At 36.7% G+C, this 16,791-nt stretch overlaps 1 protein-coding gene across 3 annotated transcripts in view; it reads left to right on the top strand.

Moving 5' to 3' along the window:
- Positions 1-15,238, top strand: part of eps15l1a (epidermal growth factor receptor pathway substrate 15-like 1a) — a 41,782-nt gene extending 26,544 nt beyond the window's left edge. For all 3 annotated transcript variants that reach the window (XM_014008090.1, XM_014008089.1, XM_014008091.1), the window contains 8 exons: positions 70-120; positions 1,393-1,541; positions 1,666-1,729; positions 3,117-3,262; positions 4,462-4,555; positions 5,835-5,996; positions 11,900-11,916; positions 13,312-15,238. In XM_014008090.1, the coding sequence (XP_013863544.1) occupies positions 70-120; positions 1,393-1,541; positions 1,666-1,729; positions 3,117-3,262; positions 4,462-4,555; positions 5,835-5,996; positions 11,900-11,916; positions 13,312-13,518 (890 nt within the window). In that variant the 3' untranslated portion in view covers positions 13,519-15,238. The remainder of the gene's footprint in view (positions 1-69; positions 121-1,392; positions 1,542-1,665; positions 1,730-3,116; positions 3,263-4,461; positions 4,556-5,834; positions 5,997-11,899; positions 11,917-13,311) is intronic.
- Positions 15,239-16,791: the final 1,553 nt, after the last annotated feature.

The raw sequence follows: 16,791 nt of genomic DNA, 5'->3' as shown, positions 1-16,791 counted from the left end.
TGCTTATTGACTTTTTTTTCCTGCTTCTCTTTTGGTTTCTTCCTACTTTACACAACCCCTCCCTTATAGGTGATCCATTTCTAAATGATCCATTTGCAAAGCCACCACCAACAACTACAGGTATTTACTGGGAATAGTCAGTTCAGAGTTAACGTCTGTTTATTTAAGTTTAGTCACTTGTACCAGTCTTTAGTCTCATAGTAACTAAAACACAAGGGAAATTAACATGTTCTGACACAATGCAGTGTAAACACTGAGTACTAAATGTCTAATGAAATCTGTTGAACAAGAAAAAACTGACTTGGTTAAAATTGCAAAAAACTAAACAAATCAGTAGTTAAAAAGTAAAGAGAACAAAACATTAGATTCATCTAAAATTAGTAAACTTTAGCTGAGATCTGAATTTTCCAAAAATGTAGCAAAAGGAGGGGGACTGAACTGTAGCAAAATCTTTCCCTTTTGATCCTTTAAGCTAGCCTTTTGATAACTTTATGAAGCATCTTGCCCTTTGTAGGTTTTCCTTTATCTGTCCTTTGCTTCTTTAGCTTTCAGCTAACATTTATTTCTTTTAACTAGCATTAGCTACTTTTGCATTTTTACTTTTTGCTGTTTTGAGCTTCTGGCTTCCATTTTACTATTTTTTGCTTTTAAATGTCCTATAGCTACTTTTAACTAGTCTTTTTTGCTGCATTTATCTTTTAATATAGCCTTTTTTTATTTTTAGTTATGGTTTTGCTACTTGTAGCTTGTGTTCTGCTACTTTTAGCTGTAACAATTCTCAGCTTCTACAGCAAATTTTAACAGACATTCAGCGCTTAGACTACGTTTTAACAGAAAATGTAACTACCCTCAGTAAGTAATTGTGCTAATGTATCATGTGGTTGTCTGTGATTTATATCCTGATTGTTTATGTTCAAAGGATAATTTAAAATGCATTTCTATGTTGATAAGTGACTGAGTCAACAAAACAAATTGAAATAACTATTGCAGTTCAAGAAAATTCCAGTAGGGGTGCACTGATTGTGATCTCCCAAAATTAAGGAAAGCAGGGCCGATTTATCAGTGCACCCCTAAATTCCAGACGTACCCAGTATATCTCAAATTTCTTGAAACCTAACCTGTAGTTTCTTTTACAAACAGGACACTTATTTGTATATTTTTATGTCTAATTAAAAATGCACAACAACAAACACCTGTATACCTTCAGAATCACAAGATGCAGACCAACAATTAGCATAGATGCTAACTTAACATTGAAAACGTCATAACTCTGTTAACATTGAGTTTATCACTAGAAATTTATACTGTAACATTTCAGTCATTACTAAAGACGTTCATGTTAAGATATCTACAGAGTTTGAAAGTGAATTAAATAAGTTTAATTGTTCATAGTTTCCGCTGCAGATCCTTTTGGAGGAGATCCATTCAAAGACGCAGATCTGTTCAAGACTTCGTCTGAAGATTTCTTCAAGAAGACCACAAAAACAGATCCTTTTTCCACACCAGACCCCTTCAGTAAAAGTGCCACCTTACCTTCCAAGGTATCAGACACTGCTTTAGAGATGGAGTGTTCAGATGATAAATTACTTCTGCTTTCAGCCTGATTAAATAAAATGGAATAATTTTGCATAAAGTTTAAACTATATTTTTTATGTTTTTTTACAGCAAACCAATTACTTTACAAGCGCTGACCCGTTTTCCTCAAGCCACTCAAAGCCAAGAGCACCAGGTAAAATTTATCTCTGTATTTTTGTATGTTTAAACCTGTGTTATAAATTATCCTTTGGCTGGATTTTGTTTAATAATTCCATACTCACACTTTATAACAAAACATGCTAACAAAACATATTATGTAAAATATGTTGGATAGTTTTTAGTTGATTTTGTTTTACTTAGATCTTAATTTAAAAATCATTTTATTTGTGCCATTTCTTAGTTATTTTTTTACAGAGTCCGGTAAATTGATTGTATCGTAATTTTATGACTTTTTCTCTTTGCAACAGTTTTTATGGATGAAAGTTTATTACAAATGTTAGTGTTTTGAATATGTGTTGAAGAGGTCTCTCAGCTACTACCCCATTAAACCTTAGCTCAATATCTGTTAAATGTGTTAAAGTAGTAAAGACACGTGTTAGTAACTGTAAATAAACATTTTAATCTTTGCATTCTAGTCATGTTTCAAACTAAGTGTTTGACCTTAATTAGTATCACAAGTGCTTTTAAGCTTTTCATCAGACATTCAGCCTGTTAAAGGTTAAAAAACAAACAGCCACCGGGGAGTTTGGTATTGTTGTCTGCATGGAGCAGAGAAAGTAAAAAACTGTCTGAGGGGCTCACAAAGAAGATTAGAGATATATATATTAAAGGTAAAAACTAAAAGACTATCTCCAAGCAGCTTATTGTTCCTCTGAAAACATCTGACTATAAAAAAGAAGAATATTAATGTGGACGTATAAGGAAATGCATCTCAGGTTGATCAAATTAGTTGTATTGATGGTAAAAAAACAAAAAACAAAAGAGTCCAAGAAACCATCTAAATCCATTCAAGCTGAACTCCAACACTTTTTGACCTCACCATCTATTATGTTTTGAGTTGTGGTGGTTTCCAAGAAAACTATTCACAAAAAAAAAAGCAAGAAACAAAATTGTAGCTTTCAGCTTCAGTCACTTTATGTTTACAGAAGAAAAAAATAAAGTTTGCAAAGAGGATAACAACTTTTTCAAATCCAGGAGGAAGCTCCGTCTTAGAGCTGCTTTGCTGCACAGGATACTGTGAGTCTGTGCAGGACAACATGAAGTCTCAAGACTACTAAGGCTTCCTGGAGTGAAACGTACGACCTGGTGTCAGAAAGCTGCACTTCAGTCAGCATTTTAAAAACAATGTGAAGAAAACTATTCCCTTTGTGGTCTTGTATTTTAGTGTGAGATAAATAAGTTCCTCAAACAGGATTCTGTTCTTGTCTTGTATTTGTCACATAGGGCTGCTCAGCCCATTCAGAAGTCACACTGAAGTGACCAAAAGCTGCTTTAAGTCTCAGCTAATAGCGTTTGAGGAAGAGTCTTAAGGCCTTAAGTTTGTGGATAGAAGTGAATAATTGTGATGCTGTCATTTTCAGATCTGTTCAGCCCATTAGACCCATTTGGAAGCAGCTCGTTCAACAGCAGCGTGAACACCAACGCTGGGTTTGCAGACTTCAGTCACATGTCAAAACCTAAAGAGTCTTTTGAAGGACGGGCCAGCTGGCTGCCAGACTACCAGAAGGTAGGTGGTGTCCTAACAGTGTGGACAGTGAGGCACTTTAAGCTCAAAGCACATTGTCTAGGCAGATACACATATTTATTAATATAAAAACACATTAAAGAGAACACATGTTTTTTTGCAGCATGTCTGAAAACTTAAGGTTTTTGACTCAGTCCACCATTATTTGTTCTGTAGAGACTCGTACTCTAAACCAGAACACTAAAATTCAGTCTAATCTACACTCACTCCCGTCCCAATACGTTTTATTTTGAATTCTGTTCTGTTCAATTATAAAGCTCCGAGTCGCAGCAAAATAACCTTGAAATGCAGGATGGAGAAAAAAAGGGACATTCTGTGCGCAACAAGATCTGTTTTAGGCAGCACGTATCCTTGTTTTTCCACTGAACATATAACAAATTATAAAATTTGCATAATTCATGATTCAGGAAACAAATGTCCACCCCACTAATATTTATTCTCAGGAGCTGCTACTGAAAAGCAAAACACTCTGCCGTATTTGATGACCGACTAATTGACTGAGAAACAGTTGCTGCAACTTAGGAGAAAAAAATCTTCATGGATACATTAAGTGTTGTCTTCCTTATTGTGTAAAGGCTGAGTCACATTATAGTTTCTTCTGTTATTGTCTTACTACTGCTGGATACTTTATTCTAATATAATTCTTATATCCAAACATTCAGCTCAATCCTGTGTAGTGGTATTTTAGTATTTGTAATTTTTTTCATTTTTGAGTTATTTAACTTTAAATCAGATTTTGACATTTTTCAGTGTGTTAAAAAACAGTCTATATTCATCTTTTTATGCTCATTTTAGCTCATTTTAGCTTTTAGACAGTTTATTTTTAGCCACTGTTTTGCTTATTATAGCTTTTAGGTTTGAGTTTGCCATTTTTAGCTTTTATTATGTTTTACTAGACATAGGTTTTAGCCACCATTTTGCTCAGTTTAGTATTTAACTATGTTTTTTTTTTAGCTTTTAGCTACAGTTTTGGTAATTTTAGTTTTTATCTATGGTGTTACTAATTTTAGCTTTTAGACAAAGATTTATTTTAGTTTTCTTATGGTTTTGTTGAATTTAGGTTTTTACTTTTGATTTGCTGATTTTAGTTTTTGTTCATTTTAACTTTGATAATTCAGTTCACAACTTATTTATCATTCAGCAACGTTTCTAGTTGTATATATTTGTTTTTTTTTCTCCAGGCAGTGTTTGTGGATGACCCATTCAGCAGGAAAAGTGACATACCAGCTCTACCTCCAAAAAAGACCATCCCTCCAAGACCCAAACCACCCAGTGGTCAGTACTAGTTTCTATGTACACTACAAAAATACTCAAATATTACTGTTTGTTGAAGTAATTAGCTGCTAGATTTTCTGTGCTTTAATGAAAGTGTGACTTGCAGAAACATTTTTCTTTTTGACTGATGAAAATAGCACTGTGTATAGTTGACACAATACATTTTTAAATAAACGTTATGAAGAATAAATCGTATTTTTCAATACTATTTTTAATTTATATATAATTCTAGCAGTCCTTGAAGAAATGCAAACCACCTTATATGGAGTTTTTAGGCTAAAATCATCGTATGGTGAGAAATGATGGAGTTGTTACCTTTTTGGTCGTGCTAAATCTTATGTGGTATATTTATATAGTGCCATGGTTATCAAATTATAGTGCACGTACAACTGATGGTACTCGGGTAAACGATCAGCTATTTTGAAATTCTTTGCAACAAAAATGGCAAAACAGGAAGAAAATTAAACTCTAGTAGTTGTCTCAAATTTAGATTCAGTTCTTGTGGAGCAGAAGAGTCAGACCACAGTGTGTGGTGATGTTTCAGCAACAAACACACAGAACCACAACATCTTAACCCACACTGTCCACCAGGGTTTGTGTGTTTAATTTTAATGGTTCTACTTTAGTCAGTCCTGTTACAGAAACTGGAGTCAAGCAAGATACACAATGTCAGTCAAGAGTATTTTTCCTTTGTTTAACCCAGGAGATAAGATATGAAGAAGTTTATTTAGCCATTAAAACTGGTTTTAAAGGTAGGGTTAGTTATATAAGTAGATCAGTTAGTTTGTTTCTGTGAGGTACTCCATCTGTTTGACATGTTTTATTACAAGCTTAAAAACCAGCGTTGATGACTTGTTCTTGAGTTTTCTATTGTCTGTCATGATGGTGGTACTTATAGAGCTTTGGATATTCTGAAGTAGTGCTAAAAGGGTTCATACAGGTGCTTTGAGCCCTTAAAATACGTGAATTTAAATGTGGTGTTTTCAAGGTTTTAGAAGTGCTTCCGTCAAATATTACTATACATACCTGTCCACACAGAGGCCTGTGAGCTTCAGACTTTATTTAGTTTTCTCCTTTTAAATAGGCTGATGAATGTTGGACAGCATCTGGGACACAAATGAAGGTTAAACACTTTGTTTAGTCTTTTTATTTGTGCATTTGGCCGGCCACTGGTTTTAGACCATCAAGGTGAAAGCCAGCCAATTCTGGTTTCAGGCGGATCGCTCAGTGCAGCCCTGGTGTCTGCAGCTGATGATCTTTACATCTTTTACACTTTCAGGTAAAACAACACCAGTGAGCTTGACTGGCCCAGCAGACCCTTCCAAACCATGCGACCCCTTCCAGTCATTCACCTCTGATGTCATCGACCCGTTCCAGAGTAAAAAAGGCCCTGGAGACCCATTCAGTGGGAAAGACCCCTTCGCCCCGTCTTCAGCATCAAGTAAAACCCGTAACGGCTCTAGCTTGGCTTTAACAGACGTCAGTTCTGTAAGTTGAGATCTGGTGATACTGTTAACTGTAGAAATTTACACCCAAATAAAATCATGTGCGCATGATTTGAGACCAACGGGCTGAACACAGAAAACCCATCTGGTTTATTTCTGTCAAGTTCAATATTTTCAGCACCTGTTCTCTATCTAGAGTATCATATTCCTTGATTTCCTCCCTTTGTTTATTAGAAAAAATAAAATAACACATAGTCAGTGATAAAATGCCAATTCATAGCTAAAAGCAGAGGGTGTTAGATGAACACTGCTGCAAAAATACTTTGTATTAAATCAGTGATTTTCAGCACACATTCAGCCAACTCTTTGTTTGAGTGGTCATTTGTTTCTTAAGTGGGAGATGAGTAATACTGACTGACTTCTGTGAATTTTATTTCATTAGACTTTTGTGTTAAATTGGTCAGTCTGCCAAACTTTAAAGGGATCCCTGATTAGTTGTAACATTAGACTTTATTTGATAAACATATATTTTAGCTGTAAAATAAAGACTGTAAAAATACTGTAGGCTGTTTAGTTTTTATTATTTTTTTAAAATATATTTTAACACAGATGGAGCCATTTTATGTACACGCAAAGCATTCTGGGTAAATGATGACGTGGATAGGTCCTCGGTGTGAGCGAGCTATATCCACCCTGAAGGTTAATCTTGGACAATATCTGATGATCGACTCTTTTAAATGAAACCAGAGAGCGTTGACAGAGAGGAGAAGGTAGAAATGACTCAGCCTGTAACTGAAAATATGGATGGAGGACAACAGAGCTGCTTCATGGAAGAAGAACCTCAGCTTAGCCTGTTAGCCTTTGTGCTAGCGCCGAGGCTATATTGCCTTATATGTATTAGCTCGGCGCTAGTGCGACAAACAAGCTAAACTGAGGTCCTCCATCCATATTTTCAGTTGCAGGCTGAGTCATTTTTGTGTTCCCCTCTCTGTCATATGGATGGAGGACCTCAGTGATGAGAGGAGAATGTGTAGCGCTGAGCTAATACATACTGTATATATGGTGATAGTGTCGGTGCTAACGCTAAAGCTAACAGGCTAAGCTGAGCTTCTTCTTCCATGAAGCAGCTCTGTTGTCCTCCATCCATATTTTCAGTTCCAGGCTGAGTCATTTCTACCTTCTCCTCTCTGTCAACGCTCTCTGGTTTCATTTAAAAGAGTCGATCATCAGATATTGTCCAAGATTAACCTTCAGGGTGGATATAGCTCGCTAGCAGCCTCGCACCGATGACCTATCCACGTCATCATTTACCCAGAATGCTTTGCGAGTAAATAAAATGGCTCCATCTGTGTAATATATTTTTAAACTTTTAGTTTAAAAATGATAAAAACTGAACATCCTACAGTATTTTTACAGTCTTTATTTTACAGTTAAAATGTATGTTTATCAAATAAAGTATAATGTTACAACTAATCGGGGATCCCTATAAAGCAAGTAAAGCTGTGGCACCATGGGGGTGGAGTCACTATACACATTGACCAATCAAAGAGACAACACAACTTTCCTCTAAGATTAAGCCCTGTGGAACAAAGAGACTATAAATAGAAGTCTTAAAATATATCTTCTGATCTGTTTTTTTAAGCTGTTGAATTTGATTGATTTGTGTAATTATTACCTTGCTCGCAAGGTAAGTACAATATATTGGAAACATTGGTATGTTAAATTTAGTTTCAACATGATTAGTGTGAGGCTTAAATAGCTGTCTTGTTACAGCCTTTTAGTGAGCTGGGAGGTGTGGAGGCGGAGCTAATGTCAGCAAGACGCAGCCCAACATTGCAAACTCTGCTTCTAAAAATACAATGGCTGAGTTTCAATTCATGGGTTGCAGCCCACGTTGGCCACACCTCACATGGGCCATAGACCGCCAGTGTCAGCTGCATAAACAACTGTGAGATTAGACGGTCTGGTCCACGGATGTTGTAGGTTTGTGTGACCATGAGCTGCCCTGTTACCATTGTGATACATATCATACGCCTTGAGTTGCCTATTGACAGAATAACTTCACAAAACTCCAAGTAAGGGACTCTGTAGTACATGTTGTCCTGTGGGCGGAGATGACCCTAATGGTGATTGGTTGGATTGACTTGTCTTATGGGGCAATTTAAAAGAGGAAGTAATGATAATAGTAAAATAATTGACTGTCTGTGTACAGTTTAAAACCGAACAATGACTCAAATAAAAATTATTGTAAACATGTAAGCATAATTTATTGACTTCATGCGGTGAGCACCTTCCTGTCTCAAATTATGACTAATATTCATATTAACTCATATTGATTTGTATCTATCTTTTTACAAACTGGTCAGGGATGTTCTGACTGAGCCAAATTGTTACACGTCCCTCCACATGTACGGCGTTCAAATTTCGTGCAGTTTTCTGCACCTTTATAACTAAAATTAATCTAAAAAAACATGTTGCTTCCTGTCCGACTCGACCAAGCTGCCCCCCCAGCTCCTTCAAACCCCACCATCAATCTGACCAGTCACGTCTTGGGTAAACTACGCCCACAAATTAAGAAACGCCTACTTAGTCACTGCAGATACCCCCTTTTCTAAAATTCAGTATTATTAAAACAACGTCACACTTAAATTAAAAAAACATCATTGTGGGTTTAGCTTTTCAGGGGTCACGTGTTGGGAAACAGCTGACAAGTAACACCCTACGTCGACTTCATCCCTTTGAGACACAGCCCAAAAAAACTCATGTTTTAGCTTCAGAAATGAGAAAAGTTTAGTGTTAAAGAGACTTCGTCCATCTTTATTAATATTGATGCAGCAACGATTCTGCTGACTCCTAATCTGGCAGCACAGCTTATTGCTAATAAAATTTATTCTTGACATCAGAAAATCAAGTCAAAGTCTACCTTATCCATCATGTGATGCATCTAAAAATAGATTTTATACTCCGCCTTAATGAAAATACAAACGCATGACTTTATTAAATATAATTTTAATACAGCTCTCCAATAGCTGGACAATAATGTTATAATAATAATGTTTACATTTTAGTCTAGCAACAATGAACTGGTTTCTGTTTTGAATTATCTTATCGGTGGACTGGTTTCACTTTGATTTATAAATGTAACATAATAAAGAGCAGTATCACCTCTCAGCTGTTAGCTCTGAAGTCTGTTGTCATTTCATCAGCTTGCTGTGTGTCTGCTGCTTTAGCTCTGTAGCTTTGCTTTCTGTTTCTAACATATTGTTTTGTTTCATAACTTGAATGTTTTTGAACTTTTCTTTCCACTGCACTCTGCTGTTACATTCATGTTGTAACTGTTTCTGTATGCTTCCTCTCATACGAAGTGACTAGGTACAAAATATAGTTATACAATAAGATTGGTTAATTAATTTAAATTGAAAATTGTGCATTTATCTGAACATCACATTTATTTACTGTTAAATAGTTTGATAGGATGCAGTTGATTTATTAACTAAATAATTTTCTCAAAGTTCTTCATCCGTTTTGCTAAATTTAACAAATTTTCACACAACCGTCTTATTCAGGGCCTGCTCATAAATCTACTTTTACTGTAAAACTGGATATTTAATTTGATGTTTAAAAGCTGTATCAGGACGTCGTTAACAAAATAAAGACTTCTACAGTCAGTGCTGATGTCTTTCTGTCCTGACATGTTAACACACCTGTAAGCTCCAGAGCAGCAAACTGATTAGGTTCCTGCGTGGTGGTCCCACCGACGAGGGGCAGTTTAAATACAGCATCTCCTCACTGACGTTTACCTTCGTAGTTTGTATAGAATCATTAATCTGTGCCTTTTTTTGGCATGATTAAATTAAAATGTTGGTTGTTTTTCTTTTTTGTCTTGGTTTATATTTGCCTCATTTCAGACCAAATAGATTTTAAATCTATCTTTAAAAGTTGGGATTGAAATATCGTGTGAAGACTATCTGATGTTTGAAGTACCTTAAAAAAGATAACCCTAATATTTAGTTTTAATGTAAATTTTCACATAAACACCTTGTATGGTCCGTTTTTTAATTTTTTATTTTACAATAAACCAGGAAAAAAGACAAATAATTGTGTTTTTTTTTTTTTGGTTTTAAAACTAAATTAGAAAAATGACAATTACAAAAATAAAAAAACTCTTTTTTTTCTCACTTTACTGGTTAAAGTGGTCAAAGAAAATATCTTCATATTTAGGAAAATTAGCATAAAACACAGATTCAACACATTATGTCATATAACTGGCATATTTTTTTAAAATTTGGCTCATCTAAAGTGAAACAGGAAGTGACATCAAAGGGGAACTATAAGAATGAAAACTCCCTGGTTTTTGTTTATTAAAACAATATTATTTAAACTCTGACTTTTTTCATCTCTCTCTTATAGGGACTAAAATTATCTAAAGAAACATCAGAAAATTCCCTGCTGTCTGTGTTGTAGTCATAGCAATGCCCTGTTTACATGCGGACATTCCCCTTTGACATCAATTCCTGTTTCTTCACATGCAAATATCTCAACAACTCTTCATCTCATTGGTGTGAAATAAATTTTAGAGCATGTTATCCATGTTATCTTTCCAAAAGTGCAATCACATTTATCACAAAAAATTGATGTCACAGGCACTTTAAAGCAAAGACAAGTTTTATTTGTTAGTGAACCATTTGGGATCCTCTGGCGGAACCAGAAATCATGGCCTGAACTCCTGGCGCATTTGCGTCTTCGTAAGTTGTGCTCCACACAAAACCTCCTGACATAAACAGAGTCATGTGGTGCTCCATGTCGACGCAAAGCACTGCTGATTTCAGAGAGTGTGAGTTTTCCTTTCTCAAAAACGTCTTCAATCAGTGCAGTTCGAGTGCAACCTTTGCCAATGTTTTAGAGAGTCCTGCTGTAAAGACAACAGTGAATCAACGGATTGGAAATAATAAAAATAAGATGTGTAAATGACTTGGTTGATTTCTTCTTGTGTATTTACTCTGTGTAGATGCCAGCAGAGTAAATCACTGAAACTTGGTGGAATTATCTATTTTCATGTCTGTTGTTTTTTGTAACAGAAGCCATATTTAACCCTTTTCACCACAGTCTGAATCTCATAGCCATCTTGTAAAATGAAGCAAGTAGAGTCACTAAATAAACAGTTTCTTGAAAATTTTTTAATCCCCTTTAAACTTTTTCATCATTTAGTCGAGTTCCAACCTCAAACTTAGAACTATTTGACTAGGGTTTGATGTAACAGGCCAACACAAAGTAGTGCATAGTTGTGAAGTAGAAGGAAAAAAAAACATTTTTCTCAGCATTTTTTTACAACACAAAGTGTTTTTGTAAACACTCTCCTTCACTCTGATACCACAAACTAAAATGTAGAGTTCAGTGGTTACAGCTGTCACCTCACATCAAAAAGGTTTGCCTCCCACCTGGGGGCCTTTCTGTGTGGAGTTTACATGTTTTTCATGGTTACTCCATTTTCCCACTGCAGACCAAAAAACATGAATGTTAAGGTGTATTGGTAACTAAAATGTCTCAAAGTGTTAATGGTCGTCTGTCTCAGTTCCTGTGATGGAATGCTGAAAAGAAAAAGGATGGACTTTCAAACCATTTATTATTTTCTTTCACTTCACATTTAGGAGCCACTTTGTGTTGGACTGTCCTATAACATTTCAGTGAAATACTTAGAATTTGGACCGTGACAAAATGTGGAAAAGTTGAAGACTTTTTTAAGGCACAAGACAAAAAAATCACTGTTCAGAGGACTGCATAGAAACTGTGGAGGTTTTCTTTTAACCTTGTCTTTGTGTTGTTGTGAAGTAGCTTAGATATGTTAATGTGACCGATGTCTGGTTTATAACTTGTGCTTTGTAATCTACCTTTCTGACAGGACCTGATAAAGTCAAGGTAAGAACCTGTTCATACTTAACTTATTCAAAATCCTACCAAAAATGGTTTGTTATTGTCTATGAGGGTTCTGTTTTACCTGTACAGCACAACATTTTCAGTGAAGTTTAGATCCATGTCCAGTAAACACAGAAAAAACAGTATTCTTATTTCAATTTAGACATACTGGGCCTCATGCAAAAGAACATGTTCATATTCTTATCCTAAATTTCTCTTACTTTTGTTCATACGAACATGCCACATCAGATTCAACAAACTCTTCTATCTTCAGGAAAAGTGTGTAAATGAAGAATGTAAACTGATGAATGCGTATCAGGCGCTCGCGCACAAGGAGATGAAATTTGCATCATTACCACCCTAAAAACAACAAATAAGGCTACTTTTCCTGCCCTATATACCAGGAAGTGTCCATTCATAAATGACATTGCAATGTAAAAAGAAGAACTTTGTGAGTTTGCAGATTGAAGTTCTGCTCTCAGAGATCCAGAAAAGAAAATCTGTCATTTTTAGCAGCGTCAGCTGTGGAATTAAAGGAGCTGCTAAAGCAGAGGAATGAAATGATGACTGCTGTTAATGTCATGTCTCCCGTGGGTCGTATACAGTCACAGAAATAACAATCTAAATCATATTCATCTGTCTCTAGTCCTTCTCTGCTTTTCCTTTGGTCAAATATTTTAATTTAAGTGTAAACAACTGTGTTACATAGTTTTCATTTATTAGAAGAACAGTCGCGCACCGCTAGCCCCCACCCCCGCTGTCGCAAGTGTCGGATGCGTTTCTGAAAAAAATAGCTGTGAAGATAGTTTTTCTTCACAAAAATAGCTTCTTTTACTCTCTTCCCGAACCAACATTCCTCTCTATCAAGGATAAGAAGAATATCTTCATCCCTGAAAGAGTGACCGCTGGCCTGTAGATACATGTAAACTGCAGAGTCCTGGCCTGATGATGTTGCCTTTCTTTGCTGGACCATCCTTTTGAACTGTGGCTGCTTTGTTTGGCACAAACAGACTATGACCACCTATACATTGGGGAAGCATCTCTTCAGACTGAAGAAGACTTTTTGAACATTTTAACAAAGATGAACTCATCCAGAAGCCTTGACTCAACCTTGTTACATAGTTTTAAAAACAAACAAATAAAAAGATTGCTTTGGAAGAACTGGCTTTGTTTTGTTTGGACAAGGCCTCTTCATCAGATTTCATTAAAACAGTTTTTTTCCCATGAAGTCAGTCCAATGCTCCAGAATTGTTCTATGCTCCATTTTACTTAAAGATTTGATAACAGTTTGATACTAAACAGACTGTTTAACAACTCCCTATCTCTAAATATGAGACAAAATGTGCATAGGCTCCACTTCTAAAAAAGAGCTCCCCCTCTGCCCTTGTGTTTCTGCAGTTCGGGAACGAAGCTCAGCAGTTGGAGTGGGCCAAGCGTGAGAGTGAGCGGGCAGAGCGTGAGCGTCTGAAGAGGCTCCGACAGCAGGAGCAGGAGGACCTGGAGCTGGCCATCGCTCTCAGCAAGGCAGAGATGTCAAATGCATTACCTGAAACCACTACAGGCCATCAAGGCAGCAGGACTGTGACTGAACATCCAGCCATGTAGACATGAGGCCCTGAGCTCCAGTAACTCCCTCATCTACATTGTGCAAAACACACACACACACAAATCCATCAGTGCGCACTGACGCTCCTGTTGACAGAAAGAGGAACTTTAGTTCAGCCCTGACGTCCTGATGGATCGGTCCACCAAGCCGAGAAGATCAAACACCTCAGCAGTATTCAGTCTAAGCAGCTCTTCTCCACTTGATATCTCAACATGGAAAAATCAGCATATCGTCAAAAAGTGCTGACTCACTAAAAGAGCTAACATCGATGTTTACCCCAGACGCAGATATTTTCCTGTTTGTGTCGCTGTAATGTGAGCATAACACTATGATTCCAGCTACAGTGCTGTTTCCTCCTCAGAAGGCTTTTTTTCCCTGATTGTAGGCACAAAGAAAAGTTGTTGTCAAGGTTGTAGAAGTTGTTTATACTTTTATTTGTTCAGTATTTGCTTTGGAGAAGGATCTGCCCAGGATTCATATGGTCTCTAAGGGACCAGGCTTAAAATTTTGTTTTATTAAACTGTACGGGTTGTACAGAAATTAAGTTTATTGTGTTATCAAGTTGTTGGTTTTTGTTATTGTTTTTAAGAGCAGACCAGAACCTCCAGTAACATTAGAACAGACAGATAGCAGATAACACAGGAGAAGTGTCTGTGTTCGCGTTTGCTTTTCTTTCATTTGTCTAGATGTCTTTTATCAGTAATTTCAATGTTTATGATGTGAATTATCACTAATTCTGTTACAAAACAAACTCAGAATTTCAAACTCACTTTTAAAGCAACAATCAACCTTATAGTAACATAAATAAGAACATTTTATATAAAATGTCTTAGAATTTAAGGCCCTGTCACACTGCAACGTTTTAGACAACTTGGGCCAGCTTATGACTATTTTACTCATATTGGATCTATATTTGATCTAATTAGCATTACAGCATGTATAGGTCCAAAAAGTTTTTTTTATCAACTTAGACTTGTCCTCGTGCCATCTCCTCCACGAACAAAACTGGGCGATCATCCTCCATGAATTCTTTGTCTTTATGAGTTTTTGTAAAGATGGTTGTATTTTCCAACGGCCTCGGCCAGCTGCTGCTCTGCAGAGCTGTTGAAGCCAAAAGAGAGTGCAATTCAACCACTTTTGCATAAACGCGCCCACAAAGTTCTAACTAAAAACACAAGACTCGGCACATACCCCTATGAGAAAAGGCAATGTGAGAACAAAAAAGATTTAGTTTTTGTCACAAAACTACCTCATTGAGAACAAATATCTTGAAGTTGCGTATAAATCAGCCTTTACATGTTCACCAGATTTTGTTATGTTCACAAGATGTTCATATGTTCGTTGGATATTCACTTATTCATTCCTGTATTTTTTGGACATCAAAAACATTCTTGGATGTTCACGATGTTCACCAGACATATACATTTGCCAGATGTTCACAAATTTGCCAGATGTCAAATGGTTGCCAGACTTTTGCATGTTTGCCAGACGTTAACATGTTTGTTGAACTATCCAAAGTTTCCCCCAAAAAACTTGCTAAGGCTGGCATTTGCTTTTATAGTCCCGGTGGTGGGCAGCGGAGCAGTATGGTAATGATTTCGATGAGGGAGGTGAGTGGAGTGGTATAGTTTCTAATGCCTAGGTAGCGGATTGCTACGTTGCTAATGCTAGGTCCCAGCCACTTATCGTGTTGTCTCAATCTCCAGTGGCTCAAAACAACAACAAAAAAAAAAAACTCAGCTGGCTGGTTGTGCCACAAAATCAATGGTTTTGCTTGTACCATGTGAGAGTACTTTGGATTTTTGTGTGAAAATCACTGATTTTTGATGGTCAGTGTACAGGTAAACGTCCGAAGAGGTTGACATGTATGTTCATTAGGGATGTCCCAATCAAGATTTTTTGGCTCCTGATCCAATCAGATTTTTTTAATGATTAGTCTTTCTGATACCGATCCAATAGCTTTATTTCTTTATTTCTTTCCAAGTGACAAGGTTGGTAGTATTAAAGCGAGCCCTGCTGTTCCCACCACGAGAAACATCCAGTTTGCAGATTTTGCAAGATGCAGTTTCAGCATCATTGTTTTCCATTGAAAAGTGTTCCCACACTGTGGACATGGTTACATACTTGTGTGCGTCTTGTCTTCTTAACAGCGGTTGTAAAGCATGATGATGCTGAAAACTGTCGCGAAAACTGGATCGGCCCGATCACATGACTAAATCTGTTTCTACCCGATTTTCAAAAAATGGCCGTATCTGCCACCGATACACTGAGTATCTGATCGGGACATCCCTAATGTCCATATGTTAGTCAGATGTTCACGCTAGCCAAATATTTTCTTGTTAGCCACATGTTCTCATGTTCATAAATAATCGTGTTTGCCACACTTACAAAAGTTCGGCAAGCATTCACACATTTGCCATATGATCGTGTGTGCACTGGTCATTTATGTTTACCACACATTCGTGTCCACAAACAATTCAACATTCGCCAGACATTCAGCTATTCGCCAGATGTTCAGACATTCCCGTTTGCCAAACAAGCACGTCAAGCAGACATTGAGCAATTCTCTGGATGCTCCCACATCACATGGATGTTCACACATATCACCGCACGTTTACCAGGTGGTCAAACAATTTGCAGAACGTTCACCAGACGATCAAATGTTCACCAGACATTCACTTTTGCACTGGATGTTAATGTTAGCTTGACATTCATGTGCTTGCTGGATGTTCGCACTCATGTTTATTGGACATTCTCGTTTTGTCTCGAGTGGTTAGAAGGATTTTTATTCAGGTTTTAGTGTTTTTTTTAATGAAACTGTCATGATTATAATATGCACGGAATAAAAAGGACAGCTATGATGCTGTGAACATGCTGTAGTTTATCTTAAGTTATTTAAAAATGGTTGATCATAATGAGGGAGGTTGTAAAATCTGATAGTCAGATGAGACTAGATGAGAACGTTTCTTAAAATATGAGCTCCAGGTTTTTTTTTTTAAGTTTTATTGATGCAGATGCTGAAGAGCTTTGACCTGTTTCTGAGCCATAAATATGTTTATGTTCTTGTTACTTTGTTAGCATGCAACTGTCCTGACTTTATGAACTGATGTCTGCAGGTGAAGCTGCAGGAACTTTTTGTTTTTAAAGTCAAACACCCCATTTGTGTCTCTTGTCACTGTCTTTGTAAAGGATTTGTCCAGGTGTCCCCCACTTCTTACACAGTGATCTCCCTTCCAATCTGAAAAGGAAAAAGCAGGTAAAAAAATTGGATG

Source organism: Austrofundulus limnaeus, unplaced genomic scaffold, assembly GCF_001266775.1.
Source record: "Austrofundulus limnaeus strain Quisiro unplaced genomic scaffold, Austrofundulus_limnaeus-1.0 Scaffold47, whole genome shotgun sequence".
NCBI lineage: Eukaryota > Metazoa > Chordata > Actinopteri > Cyprinodontiformes > Rivulidae > Austrofundulus > Austrofundulus limnaeus.
This window is presented reverse-complemented; position numbering and strand designations above follow the sequence as displayed.